Source organism: Leptonychotes weddellii, chromosome 16 (assembly GCF_054177405.1).
Source record: "Leptonychotes weddellii isolate Sample4059 chromosome 16, ASM5417740v2, whole genome shotgun sequence".
In the NCBI taxonomy this organism is placed as follows: Eukaryota; Metazoa; Chordata; class Mammalia; order Carnivora; family Phocidae; genus Leptonychotes; species Leptonychotes weddellii.
In genome coordinates, this window is record NC_138384.1 from 48,348,589 (window position 1) to 48,363,914 (window position 15,326).

General features: G+C 45.7%; 1 protein-coding gene across 1 annotated transcript; it reads left to right on the forward strand.

Annotated features, from left to right (window-relative positions):
- Nucleotides 1-2,016: 2,016 nt before the first annotated feature.
- Nucleotides 2,017-8,724, forward strand: KIR3DL3 (killer cell immunoglobulin like receptor, three Ig domains and long cytoplasmic tail 3). The gene is given in 10 exon segments (NM_001290068.1): nt 2,017-2,050; nt 2,248-2,283; nt 3,049-3,333; nt 4,588-4,887; nt 6,334-6,502; nt 6,504-6,622; nt 7,207-7,257; nt 7,998-8,102; nt 8,428-8,480; nt 8,578-8,724. Coding segments are annotated over 10 exon segments (1,299 nt in total).
- The last annotated feature ends 6,602 nt before the right edge of the window (nt 8,725-15,326 follow it).

The following is a 15,326-nucleotide window of genomic DNA, read 5'->3' on the forward strand; positions in this document are numbered from 1 at the left end:
TTCTGAGGAAACAGCAGTATGGGCACCAACAGTAGCTAAAGAACTAGGGGCTGGGGCACAGACTGAACCAGCACACCTCCAAGAATAGGGAGTGTGGACAGATTGCAAACAAATGACAAACTGCGACTGCCACCGCTGTTCCCATCGTGGACTCTGAGAACAGAACCAAAGGCTGAGCTTGAGAAGTTATAGCAAATTGGCCAACAGGATCCTGTGTGCACCACCAGCAATTCTGTGTGGACTGAAGCTGCGGACCCTAGCAGATGGGGACTACAAACTGGAACTGGGGAAGGAATTAAACCTGCAAACATCAGTAAATGACTGAACTAAGGGCTTTATAAAGACTGACTCTTCGTTGGTGCCTCTTCTCAATCTAGACTGACCCATTAACCCTGGACTGGAAAACCAATAAGATTACTAGCCTGGTGCAAAGAAAGCAGAGCTCAGAGAGCTTCCTGGGAGATTAAGATGAATGACCTCGAGGAGAAGGATGTTGATGAATTCAACTCTAATGGCTTTAAGTGCCCAACGTGCTTTGCAGTGATGGGAAGAAAGTGTGACAATGAGCTCAAGTGGTGCACAGCTGATAAAATCAAATGTGTTGAATTTTCTGGCATCATAAACACAGGTATTAAAGACATTGCTGTTGAAATGAAGAAATGCATACAAGCAGACCTATGCGAAGAGATGATAACTTATATGGGTTTTCCAATTGCTAACCAGAGTAAAAATTGCAGAGCAGCCATCAGAAATGGGGCCAGAGTCAGACCCCCCACTCCTGTCTTCTTTGTTCTCTTCTTGGAGAAGATGCTTCATTGAGCTCCTGCAAGAGCCCAGCCATCTCCATTTATGAATTAAGTGTGGTGTTGTGTGGGGTGGATTTTTTTTTTTTTGGTTTATGTTTTCTTTCATGTTTATTAATTTGATAGGTAAAGTTGTCCATTTCTTTACTCATTCAAAAAAAAAAAACTAATGATGTACTATATGTTGGCTAACTGAACATAATAAAAAAAGATGCAAAAGCTGATAATTTTAAAAATCTGAAACAACTGTATATGTGGATGCATACATGTATGTATGTGTGTACAAACATATATTTTATATTTATTACAATTACATATTTTACAAGGAGAGATAAGCACTTTAAAACTGTATTTATAATGCATAGTGGAAAATTTCCTACAAATTTCAAGACGTGGGGTTAAAGAAGGAGATGGGCTAAGGGCAAAATATGTAGGTAGATTATGTTACGTGGTCATTGCCATCTTCTTGTTTTAAGTTGGAAGGTGTTACTATTTTGGGTTTTTCTTCATAAAATGTTTTGGGGTGAGTTTTTTGATATTCTTAATTGGCTGTTAGAAAGTGAATTTCCTATAGCATTATATTAATGGATATTTATATTTATATAAAATTGAGATATATAGATATATACAGATAGACACAGACAGATGAATTTTGAGTTTGAATTCCTGGGTCGTAAGATGAATTTCAGGTAAAACCATAAGATTCAGAATTTACATGCATTGTTCTTTGCTAATAAAGTGAAATTCCATGATTCTAAATAACTGCATAATCCTTCCACAGGGAAATTAAATAATTTTTAACAAGTATTTACTCAATACTAGAAATATCAGCTTAGAAAATAATTTTGATTTATACATTCTAATTATTTTTATAATAGTATCTACTAGATATGTTGCATATTACATATGAAGATTTTGAGGCTTAGATTAAAAGAAAAACCTATCATTTCATCTTTCTGAGTATGAGGGATTGTGTCTGAGATGTGTTTCAAGTCTGACCACAGTAAATGATGCAACACAACAGTTACAGTCTAAACAATTTCCAGGAAGCTTGATTTTACCCTCAGCTGAGCCCCCACACCCACCTATATGCAGAGTAAAAAGAGCCTCTATGCATCACCTTCCCTTACTGTGGTCATCTTATGAATGTGAGCTGGGCTCCATTTCACGACATCCTGTGTACTTGTCAACTCTGTTCAGCAGAAGCAGCGCCATGTCACCTATGGTCATCAGCCTCACAAGTCTGGGTGAGTCCCAGAAGGGGATGAAGGGAGGGGATACATGGTGGAAATATTGGCCTGGAAGGTTGGGTCTCCCCACAGCAGAACATTCCCATGGGGGTAAAGCAGACCTTGATGGTGAAGCTCAGGCCAGATGCGGGAAGGAGTGGGGGAGGCAAGTCTTCTATAAAGATGGACCATCCATCATGAGTCTTTCTTTCCAGTGTTCTTCTTCATCCAGAGGATCTGGGCACAAGTGGGTGAGTCCTTTCCCCAAACCCTGGGCTGCATCTACTCAGAATAAGAGAATTCCTATAACGAGAAGGCAGATGGCACAGGAGGTTGGGTGATGGGTTGACTGTGGGAGGCCTTGTGGGTGAGTCTCTTGTGAACTAGAAAGTGGGGGCCCAGGGAAACCCTAGCCCCAATTCTGGTCCAGAGACCCTCCTTAGACCTCCTTCCCCTTGGCTGAGACAGGCTCTAAAGCCATCTGGAGGACACTGCTGCTCAGAGCTAGGTGTCTGGGAGGAACTGGTGCTGTCTGTAGATCAGGGGATGCAAGCAGTGTCAGGAACAACAGACTGTCTGAGGTCGGGACAACCACTCAAGTTCCCCAGCACACCCATGAGGGTAGGAGCCCCAGGATGCTGCCACTGATGTTCTACAGCAGAGGTGGGCGATCCTCATGCCAGGACCCCTGGAATTCCAGCACATTCTGACGCAGCTCTGTCATGTAACGTGCTTCATGTGTTTGCTGATGTTATGGCATACACATAAGTCATTACTCTCCTGTTCAGTGTCTACTTTGTCTTCTTTTACATAACAACTTACATTATCAACACCTAGTAAGAGCCCACTGTTCAGTACTCACTCAGAGCTCTCAGCCGACATGTTTGTTGTAGGAGATGCCATGTCTGTGTGGTGTGGGCACCCCGGGTTTGGAAAGGAGGCTTAGAGACCTGGAAAGAAGGGGAGGCTCTGAGCCAGGGGAGGGGAGACCAATGCTGTGCCTCCTCCTCTCCCAGGTGGTCAGGACAAGCCCTCCCTATCTGCCTGGCCAAGCCCCATGGTTCCTCAAGGACAGCATGTGACTCTTCGGTGTCACTCCCATCACAAGTTTGACACATTCAGACTGTACAAGAACAATGGCATCTTCGTCTCCAAGCTCCGCAGCACAGTATTGCAGAACAGCTTCCTCATTGGCCCTGTAACCCCAGCACATGCGGGGACTTACAGATGTTGTGGATCCTATCTTGGCTCCTCCTCTGTGTGGTCAGCACCCAGTGACCCCCTGGTGATTGTGGTCACAGGTCAGAGAACACTTGTCTAGAGGGGCTATTCACTGTCCCAATCTTCTTAAAGTCAGAGTTTCCTGGTGGGAGTGTCAGTCCGGTCCAATTAGAACAATAGGAGCTGCTCCAAGTATTTTACATAAAAGGGCATTTCATGCAGGTGGGCAGAATAACGACCCCCAATGATGTCTATATCATAATACTCCAAGTCTATGAATAGTCCCAGGACAATTAAGGTTGAATGTGGAATTAAGGTTATTAAGCAGGTGACCCTGACATGGGGAGATTATCCTGGATTATCCAGGTGGGTTTACTGTAATTACAAGGGTAGAAGGAAGCAGGAGAATGAGCTTCAGAGTCATGCAGCATGAGAAAGACTCCACCAGCCACGGCTAGTTCTGATGATGGAGGAAGGAGGCACAAGACAAACAATACAGGCGGCCCCCAGGAGTGGGAAAAGGCACAGGCATGAATTCTCCCCTTGAGGCTCCGGAAGGAATGCAGTCCTGTCAACCCCTTCCTTGGCCCTGGCCCGTAAGACCCACGTTGGACTTCTGACATCCAGAACTGTAAAGTGACAAATTTGTGTTCTTTCAGCCGTCATGTTAGGAACAATTTATCACAACAGCTAGGTAATCAATACAGACACCCAGGTGAAGAACAAGTTAGGAAGTGAAACAGAGGAAGCGAGACTGTACCCAGCAATAGGTAAGAGCGGGATGTTGACGCCACCACTAGACTGCAGTGACAGGGAGGGGGTGGTGTTCCTGGAGCCACCTCAGCGGTGTCCTGTGGAAGCTGGGACCATGGAGAAGGCACAGACACAGCAGATGTGCCCCTCCCCACAAGTCACAGGCTGGGTGGACACTGGAAGTTACTGTGGTACCTGCCTTACTGCTTAATTCCTACCTCCTACCAGGGATTCCAATTCGTCACACAGGGCAGGAATTGGTCAATAAGAGAACCTGGAAACACAGCCCGCAGTGCCAACTCTCCCACCCCCACCAGAGAAAGCAGAAAAGGACTCTGTGGGAGACAGTTGAAGCACTGACGGTGCCAAGGATGAGTGCAGTGGGAATGGAGTCTGGCGCTGATGCTAGACACAGAGACACACAGCAAAGGAGGGGCAGAGACAGATGGGGACATTCAGACAGAAAAGGACACAGAAGAAGGAGACAGACAGACACAGGGGCACCCTCACTCATTTCAGATGACAGGGAATCGGGCGAGACAGGGTGGCTCCTTCTAAATTTACAACATCCATGTTCTTAGGAATCTACAGAAAACCTTCTCTGTTAGCCCAGCCGGGTCCCCTGGTGAAATCAGGAAGGAACGTGACCTTGCATTGTTGCTCTGAGATCGTGTTTGAAAGCTTCATTCTTCACAGAGAGGGGGTATCCAAGGACACCTTGTACCTTGCTGGTCAGCGCCATCATGGGGGCTCCCATGCTAACTTCTCCATGGGTCCTGTGACAGCTGCCCATGCGGGGACCTACAGGTGCTTCGGCTCTCTCAATCGCTCCTCCCATGAGTGGTCTGCCCCCAGTGGGCCCCTGGACATCATGATCACAGGTGAGACTGTCCAGACATGCCCCCATCCTCTTTGGGATGCAGACAGGATGTTCTAAGACCTGGAAGCCCCAGGTGGTGAAGAAGGAGACGAATGTGGGTTTTTATGAAGAGAGACAGCCTTGGTGAGAGCTACACCAAGAGAGACAATGACAGAAGAGCAACAGTAGAAACCATTTGTTATAAAGGACAGATGGGGGCAGAAACAGGGAGTCAGTAATGGAGATAAAGAGCAAAGGGACAGATAGAGACGGGTACACCCACATCAGAGACAGGGTGCTCTTCTACCCTGAGTTTGTTCAGAGACCTGGGACAGTTTCGAACATGGTTTCCAATAAATCTCCACACCCTCTTCTCTACCAGGAGAATCCAAAGACACACCACATATGTGACCAGGTTTCAGGGCCAGGCTGGCCTGTCTCAGACTGATGGCCCATGGGCCCTGGTCCTCACTCCATGTGGCACCCACAGATGCTGCGTTCACTCTGACATGACTTCATCCCATATAGCTGAGCCACAATATGCCCCAGGAAACCATGGTCCCAGGTGGAGGAGCCAGATACCAGCTCCTATATGTGGCGTGTTTCATGGGTTCCCAAAGCTGTTTCTCAGGCCCATGTTGAAGGTCACCCCAGATCTTACAGGATTACTGAGGTCAAAGCCTACAGAGAGATGCAATCAGAGAGAAAGCAGAGTTGATGTATTCAATGTACATAGAAAGTTTCTATGTGAATAGGCACAGAAATGCATGTGTGCACATGAACACACACACACAGAATGGAGGGATGACAAAGACAGATGGATAGACAGACAGACACTGGCTCAGAGACACAAACACGAAAGAAAGAAAAAAGGATAGAGAAATAGAGAGAAAGACGGAGAGGGCAAATAAAAGCCTTAAAAGACTGAGATATGAGTGTGGGGCACAAAGAGAAAGATGATGATGTGGGGGTGGGTGACAGAGATCCCAAAAGAGGTCTGGGGACAGAGAAGCAGAGCAAGTCACAGAAACCAAGGTGATGGAGCTAGATGCTAGATAGGGAGATAGAGAGAGATAGATGATAGATAGATGATAGATGATAGATAGATAGATGATAGATAATAGATGATAGATAGATAATAGATGATAGATAGATGATGATAGATAGATAGATAGATGATAGATAGATAATGCAGAACGATAGTGACAAGGCAGAATGAGAGACTCAGAATGAAAGAAAAGGCAGATCAAACCAACAGATCCCAGGAGAGGCAGAGAGAGTAAGGCAGTGCAAAAGTAAAAAAGAACAGGAGGGAGGCAAGGACAGGAAGCAATAGGAGAGGTGGACAGGAGGGGACACAGTGGGCCTTGGGCTCTGGGAACAGGGAGAGAGAATTCTTAGTCCAGGTGTGAAGGACACAGTGAGCAAGGAAGAGCCTCTCTGACTGAACTGCCTCCACTTCCTCCAGGTCTACACCAGAAACCTTCTCTCTGGGCCCAGCCAGGCACCGTGGTGAGGTCAGGAGAGAACGTGACCTTGTCCTGCTGCTCGGAGATTTCCTTTGATGTGTACCATCTATCCAGGGATGGGCAGCCCCATGAGCTCTGGCTCGCTAAGGGGCAGAGGCATGGCGGTGCACTTCACTCTGGGCCCTGCACACCCAGCCCTGGGTGGGACCTACAGATGCTATGGCTCTCTCAACCCCTCTCTCTGTGAGTGGTCAGGCCCGAGTGACCCACTGTACCTTTCTGTCACAGGTAAGGAAGCCCAGAACGTGCTCTGCGTCCAGTGATTCAGGATAGATTTGGAGGCCATATGTGAGGGGCATCCTGCTGGTACTGGGGGGATGCTTAGGAGTTCTGGGGAGACAGAAACATAGATAAAGAAAACAGGGAGGGAGAGACTGAGGACTCACTTCCAGCATCCTCCTGCATGGATTGTGTGGAAACCCAAACTGGGCATCTGTGTCCCCAGGCAGATGGAAAGGGGTCAGGGCAGACCCAGGAGCAGGAGAGAAGGGGCTCAGTTTGGGGAGATCAGAGGTTGCATTGGCCCGTCACCATTACCCGCTTCCTAGCAGCCCCTCCTCACCTCACGCCTACAGAGTGGTCTCCCAGGTGGTACAGGTGTCTTTACGGCAGGATTGAGAAGCCTCCTCTTAAGTAGAGGCCCCTTTCATCATCAACCTCTCCCATCTCCTCTCTGCAGCTTGAAGTCTCAGGGAGTCAAGGCCCCAGAGATTCAGAGAGGTCCCAGGAGCTCAGTGTTAGATGACAAGGAGCTTCAGTGGGTAGAAGACAGTCAGTTCCACTTCCTCCCCTTCTCCTGGCTTGTTTTTTAGGAAACTCTTCAAATAGTTGCCTCCTATCCACAAAACCAACCCCCAAAACTGGTGAGTAAAGGATCCCTTTTACCCCTGTTTGTGGAAACCTGACAGAGAGAAGCCTTGGGTTTGAGGGTTGGCTCAGCCACCTTCCAGCTCTGTGATCTTGGGCTTGTAACCTTCCCTCTCTGATCCCCAGACTCTACAACAGCAGAAGGGTTTGGGTCAGCATGGGGCCGGTGAAGACTCTTAACTTCTAATTTTCTGCAGCAGAGACCTCCTCCAAGAGAGGAGGGTGAGAATAAACCTGATCTCCTGGCCAGGAATAATGCTGTGCTTACTCTGTCCCCATTCCTAAGTGGAGATAAGATTCGTGGGGACTTGGGGGCGGGGGTGGGGTGGGGGGAGGAAGGGAGAAGCTGATGAGGGACAGGCAGTGCTTAGAGAAGTTCCATTTACCAATAAATGGGCTCTTGTCTGTCAGGATGCAACCCTGATGTGCTCAGTAGAGTGGGAGAGAACTCAGAACGCAGTCTGTCCCCCATATACATGATTCCTTCATTTATTCATTCAAGCACTGATCCAGTGCATATATACATCCATGTGCTGGATATGCCATATGTATTCGTTTCTTACTGCTGCTATAACAAATTTCCACAAGCTCAGTGCATTAAAACACAGTTTTTTAAATGATCTTACAGTTCTGTAGGTCATAGATCTGAAATGGGTCTCGTGGGGCTGGAACCAAGATGGCAGCAGGCTGGGTGCCTGCCGTGATTTGCTTCTATTGGATTCACATCTTCCTACAGGTAACCCCAGACACCTGCATGTTCTGGCTGGGCCCTTAGTGGCCATCATCTTCCTCGCTGTTCTTCTTTTCTTCCTCACTCGTCAGTGGTGCCGTGCCAAAGAGAGTGAGTCTCGGGAAGAAGAGGCCAGTGCCTGTCTGGGAGGAGTGGGGGAGCCGGGGAGCCTCCGTTTGCAGGCTGACTCCTGGTTCAAAGCAGGAGCCACAGAGGTAGGGCTTTCTAGAGAGAACCCCCGTGCCCCCATCCTCATCAATGGAATGGAAAAGGGAGACATTAATGGGATGTGTCTCTGAACTTCAGAGAGGTAGAATTTCTGACTCTACTTTTTGGCAGTAATTCCAGGCATTGGCTGCATCTCTCTGTGCTCTGGTATTTGTATCTATAAAATGAGAACCTTTGAAGTGTTTTTGATGACTTCTATTCCCTACAGATGCTGCTATAATGAACAGAGAGCCTGAGGTGGACAGAATGGTGAGCAGGGAGGTAGGTTGTCCTCAGCTCACTCTCTTCAGTGCCATCTCATCTCCTCCTAGTCCCCACAAGTGTGTGCACACCCTCCTCACCATTTCCCATCATGCAGGACCCTCAAGCAGAAGACCCACAGGAGGTGATATACACACAGTTGGATCATTGCATTTTTATGCAGAAAAAAAACACTCCCACTTCCCGGAGGCCCGAGGAACCTTTGCATGATGACGGTGTGTACATGGAATTCGCAACATGCTGAGACCAATCAAGGCATGAATTCTATGCCCCGAGCACACACAGGAAGACCCTGAGGAGGCTCTCCACGGATGCCATAGCTCTTTCTGAAACCCCTCCTAACAACAGCTGGAATCTGAAGACAGAAGTCTTCATCTTCCTCTCACCCTAAGATGAGATAAATATCTCAGGACCCCCTAGAAAGCCCCCCATCCATTCTAGGATGCTATTATGATGATACAGACATTTCCAATATTGTCCACAAAATCACCTCTTCTTTTCAAGGGTAAGTTCTGACTTGTGTTGCTATGTTACTATAAACAAATAAATAAATCTATCATCTATCATCAATCATCTTTCTTCCCAGCTATTGTTGAATTTCATCTACATGGAATCATATAGTATGTATTTTTGTGACTGACTCCTTTCATTCAACATTGTATGTTTGAAATCCTATCTTTCCATGTAAGAGAAGTGTTTTCCCTCCTGTGTAGGAATCCACTGTGTGACTATGTCACAATTACGTATCTAGTTGTGTTGAGTCTCCCAAATTCTGATGTCTTAATTTCTTGCATTCTTTCATCCTTCTAGAATCATCCAGATAGATCTACCCATTCCTACTGGAATCTGGGAAGCCTGGCAGGTCCAGACATCCTCAAGTGAGAGACACCTGGAAGTTCTGGTTGGTTGCCAGAGAGCACCTGGCTGGTGTCCCCAGCATGGGACTGACTCTCTCCCACCACCTTTGCAGCTACCACTTCAGGGCACATTAGGGGGCCCCAGGCACACCATGTCTCAGCTCAGTACAGATGATTGCCCTCAAGGCTCCATCAAGGAGATCCCATAGGAGCAGGTGGATCTATCTGAATGATTCTGGAAAAACAAAACAGTATAAGAAATTAAGACATCTGAGTTTGGGAGACTCATCAGAACTATAGGTCTAGCAATCTTTTGGATGCAAAATTAGCATCAAAGTTAGTGAACATCATTGTTAGTGAACAACAGTGAAAATGATAGGTGTCTGTGTGGCAATGACAGGAATTCACACCTTTGACCATCTGTTTAACAAAATGTGTTTTACAAATGTTTCCTTGATGAGTCCTTATGTAAAATTTATCAGAGCTCATCGTTATCTCCACTTTGCAAAGTAGGGAAATTCAAAGAGATTGTCTTGTCAAAGGCCACACAACATGGCATGGTTATTGACCATCATGGGGTCCCAAAGAGAAGACCCTTGAGCCCATCCACTATCTGTTGAATCACCCCCTGTAAACAAATGTCACACCTTGGGCTTAGGGGATTGTTCCAGATTTGGACTTTAAGACACACTTGGGTTTTGGAACCAGGTGAGGCCTTGGGCTTGGCTCAAAAAATTTCCAAGAAGTCAGATATTTTTGTTCAGCACACATTGTGGGAAAACCAGAGCTATGATTAAGAAAGGAAGTTTTCAGTTTCTTCTCTTGTCATCAGTTTGTAGAGAGACCTGAACAGTGATGACAGGGACTGACAGACTGCACCCAGTGCATGGATCAGTTCTGTGGGGCTCCCGGTTTCTGCACAACAGAGGTATACAATAACCAGGGAAGGTAAACAAGCATATTAGATCTTACTGAGATCTGCAAAAGGAAGCATGGTGGAGTTACCTGGAATTCCCCAGACATCAGGGCATGGACCCATAACTATCACATGGACAAATGAGGTTTTCTGCAACCCCAGCCTAGATGTGGCTTTTTGAACACAGGATTTCAGCATGGATGCTAGGGTTAAGGCAACAGTTTGGAAGAGAGGTTAAGTTTCCATGTGGCTTCTCTTAGAGTGTTATGAATGAATATGAGAAGGTGAGTTGTTCCCCCAGACTACAATATCTTCCTTCTTGGTAGACAAGCAAGAGGTTCCTCCAAAGTAGCTGGGAGGAAAAAATAGGGTGTTTAGGATAGGGTTGATTCTGGGAGGAATTTGTTGAGACTTCAGGGAACAGCAGATTAAAAGAACACTTTGAGGATCTGTGCCTGGAAATGTGCTCTAGAGACCTTCCCACTGGACTGATCTATGTCCTGTGACCCTAAGTGGGGCCTACATCCTGTAGAACCTAAATGCCTCAAGGAAGGGACATGAGATGCTGTGGCATGCATGAAGCTCAGTCATGTCTCAGAACAAGGTCTAGTTCCTCAGCCTGTATGTGCCAGCAGACAGCACAGGACGCTGGTTCCCAGCTGGGGCAACGTTGCCCACCAGGAGTCATTATGGCAACGTCTGGAGACATTTTCAGTTGTCATGACTGTGGAGGGGGCTGCTACTGGCATCTACTACGCAGAGGCCAGGAATGTTGCTCAACATCCTTCAGTGTCCAGGATGGACTCCTCCACACACACAGGCAGCAGAGAATCGTTATCCAGCCCTAAATGTCAATAGTGCTAAAGTTGAAAAAACCCTTGTCTAGGATACAATGCTGGTCACCATTTCAAAACACTAGCAGCTGGAAAATATGACGTATCCTAAGGTAAGCTCATTTTTTACAATAACAAAGGCATATTTTATTAGTGATAGATATATATTATAGCTATATTAACACTACATATATGTATATATATATGTATATATACATGTATATATATATATAGTGACATTTCCATTTATTCTCTGCCATACAATATAAAATATTCACATATCAGAATATACTAAGAAAAGCAACTTTCACCATTTCTCAAAATAGATCCCTCAGGTCTTTTCAAGTCAACCCTTCCCTCAAGGGTAAGTCACTATGTTACTACAAGCAAATAGACAATCCACCATCTATCTATCATTGGAATGTAACATATTTGTCATGATCATCTTGTCCCAGGGTGAAGTGATCAAGTAACCATAGCATCTCCCCTGGAGAGTCCAAGTCATGCTTCAGAGGTGGATATTTTTTGGATGTTTAACAATTAGATTTTGTTTTGCTCCTTCTTAGCTGCAGGATCGTTGGCAAAGTCACTTCTCTTAAAGACTCCTTTTCACTATTTTTAAAATCTGGCTGTTGGTGGTGCCTTCCAAAAGATGGGAGAAGCTCAGGACTTTAGGCATTTGGTGTACTGGAAGGCAAGAGTATATGTATTATAATGAAAATGTGGTAAGTATTAGAGAATTTGATTTGGAATATTTGACTTCCCATCCCATCCTACAGCTAAATATCTATCATCTATCCAGTATCTGTATCTAGATATATAGATAGGTAGAGGTATAGGTATAGGACTTTCTTTCCCTACAGATGATGAGCAGCTCCTGGGAAAATTCCTTGGCATGCTGGCATAAAGAAAATCCCCAGTGTAAGAGTATGTGGTCTTCCTGATCAAGACCAAGTGGATATACTTAGTCCCTGAATTCCAGAGAGGATACATGGGTCCATAACAAGCAAGGACACATGGCTTTTGACTAAACGGTCCAATGAAGACAAATCTCTGCCTGTATGGCACCCTCTTATAGTCTGTCCCAGGCCCTTCCACTTGGATGTGGGTTCTGGTTTAAAGAAGGATTTGAGCCCCATTAGACATCGGTTGAGGAAAACACTCACTTCTCATAGGAAACATAAGCAGGAAGATTGGTCTCCTCTCAGGCCCAACCCAAAAGCTATGCAGAACTAAGTTCTTGGGAAGGAACCATTACCTGTGGGGCAATAGATGGAGAAATTCTCTGACTAGAGACTCTGACCTCATACTTCCTGCTGATCTAACTGTCTTACGAGGATCTGTCATTCTGCAAATGTGCACCAACAAGAGACTAACTGGGCTGAGGCCATATAAGAATCATGGACCCCAGAGACACCATCCTTCTCTGTCTCGGTGAGTTCTTAAATGCAAGTGGGTAAGGGGGGGAAGGTGGCGGAGCCCCAAAACAGTCGGTGTCCCTCTTACTATGAGGAATCAGGAGATTCTGACCTCCATATTGGAGAGTTGGCCTTTGCCCAGATATCTATAACTGTGTCTTCCCAAATCCAAGTAGTCTGTGGGACATGTTCAACCCATGTCATGCTGTGTAGAGATCCATGATGGGTCCAGAGTTCCTATAGATGAGAGCCTTAGGGCCTGAAATCTAGAAGATAAAACTAAAAGATGAGCCTCAAAGCTATGCTTGCTGTGGAAGAAAAAAGGACACCCTTCATGTCATTAGGCAGGGTGACTTGAAACAAACACTGGAAACTGGAAGACTCATCTCTCATGAATCTCTCTTCCAGTGTTCTGTCTGAGCCAGAAGATTCAGGCACAGGAAGGTAAGTGTTCCGCTAACTCTCTCCCAGCCACCTTATACCTTGGTACAGAAGGGTTGGAAGAACAGTCAAAAGCCCAAGCAAATTCCAATTTTATTCCCCATTCCAGCCATCTCTGCTGTGTTCTTCTCTCCAAAACCCTCAAACACATTGTACTCAGACCTGGATTTAGTGTTTTCTTCCATTAGGCTGTCTGCCCTGATATCAAAGACACATATTTTACTGAATGTTCACAACTGCAGGGCTGAGGAAGTTGGGAGCCATTGGTGATTACCCAATATCTGTCCCTATGTCAGACCTACTTGTTTTCACAACCTAATTCTCTCCACTCTATCCACTTTGCTACATCTAATGGGATGTTGCCTTAGCCCCACCCTCTCAAGCAGTCTCTGTAATGGACACCAAGTAGCTCTCAAGTATGAGTGTATATTGTCACCTCCACTCCTGCCTTGTCCGTGTCTTCTCTCCTCCAGCTCCTTCTAAAGACTGTAGCCTGGATTACTTGTGTGTTTAAAACACAGGTATCTTTATCTCCCTCGAACCCCTCAGGGGTCAAACTTCAGATAAACATACTGATGTAACCGGTTCTCCCAAGCACTGCCTGCCCAGGTTGCATCTGCTCCCCCAACCCATCTTCCACTCTCCCACTGAACCTCTGCTCTTCACCCATGCTGAACTTACTTTAGTTTGTCCCTCACTTCTTTGTACTTCATTAACCCTTCTCCCATCATCCCTTCTATCCACAATGCTCCCAACCTGCCAGTCCACACTGCCTAGGCAATTGCTACTCATCCTCATGTGTCAGCTGAACCCTTACATCTATTATCAGACCTCCAAGATCTACATCTCTATACTGCAGACCATGTGTCATGAACTGCGATTATATACTTGTGTATTTTTAAAAATTAGTATCTGACATTTCCCACATCATCATTCCCTTAAAGGTCTTACCCAGGTTGTGTAGGTCAGGGTTTCTCAACCTTGGACCTATCGACATTTGGGAGCAGATAATCCTTTGTTGGGAGGGAAGTCCTGTGCATTGTAAGATCCCTGGCCTTTACCCAGTAGATGCCAACAGTGCCTCCCGTCCCAACAAAAACTGTCCCCAGGCATTGACAAATTGTCCCCTGGGAGGCAAAATTGCCCCCTGTTGAGAACCACTACTTTAGGTCATGATATTAAATGAACACTGTGTCTGCATTAATGGAGGCATCTCTCATATACTTTGGAAGAACAAAAGCATGGATGTATTGGTGAATGAATAATACTGAATAACAGGAAGTCCTGCAATTTTTGGTAAATACGGTCAACATCTTCCATGGCCACAGATAGTAGGTTGGTCTTCCTTGATGGCATTCCTCCTGAGCATGGCAGAGTCCCTTCCATTCTCCCCTCACAGAGCAGCAGTTGAGTACATCACTATCAGATCTAAAATAGATGATACATCTCGATAAAGGAACCAGCAGATTGTTGAGTTGTTGATGAGGATTGCCATGGCAACAAAATACCACGCAGACTTTATGGCAGACTCTTGGTTGCTAGGGTAGGGGCTGTGGGAAGAAAGAGTGGGAAGTGACCTCTTAGTGTGTACAAAGTCTCCTCTGGGGTGATAAAAATACAACAAGATAGAGGTGATGGAAAATCTTTAAAAAAAAAAGGAGCGGGGGGAGGCGCCTGGGTGGCTCAGTCATTAAGCGTCTGCCTTCACCTCAGGTCATGATCCCAGGGTCCTGGGATGGAGCCCCGCATCGGGCTCCCTGCTCAGCGGGGAGTCTACTTCTCCCTCTCCCACTCCCCCTGCTTGTGTTCCCTCTCTCGCTGTGTCTCTCTCTGTCAAATAAATAAATAAAATCTTAAAAAAAAAAAAAAGAGGGGAAGGTTACACAACATTGTGAATGCATTAAATACCACCAAATCATACACTTTAAAAATGGTTCATTGTATGCTATGTGAATTTCACCTCAAAAAGAAAATAAACATGAAAAGGAAGGAGTTTGGTTCCTCAAAAGGCTAAACGTAGAATTATCATATGATCCAGCAGTTCCATTCCGACGTATATAACCAAAGGAATTGAAAGCAGGGACTTACACAGATACCTGTACACCAATGCTTAGGGCAGCATTATTCACCATAGCCAAAGACGGAAACAGCCCAAATATCCATTGGCCGGAGTGGATAATCAAAATGTGGTTTACACAGACAATGGAATGTTATTTGGCCATTCAAACATAGGGTGTTCTGACACATGCCACAACATGCGTGAACCTTACTCAGGGTATTATGCTCAGTGAAATACACCAGACACAGAAGGACAAATATTGTATTATTCCACCCATATGGAGTACCTTGAATAGGCAAATTCATAGACAGAAAGTAGATCA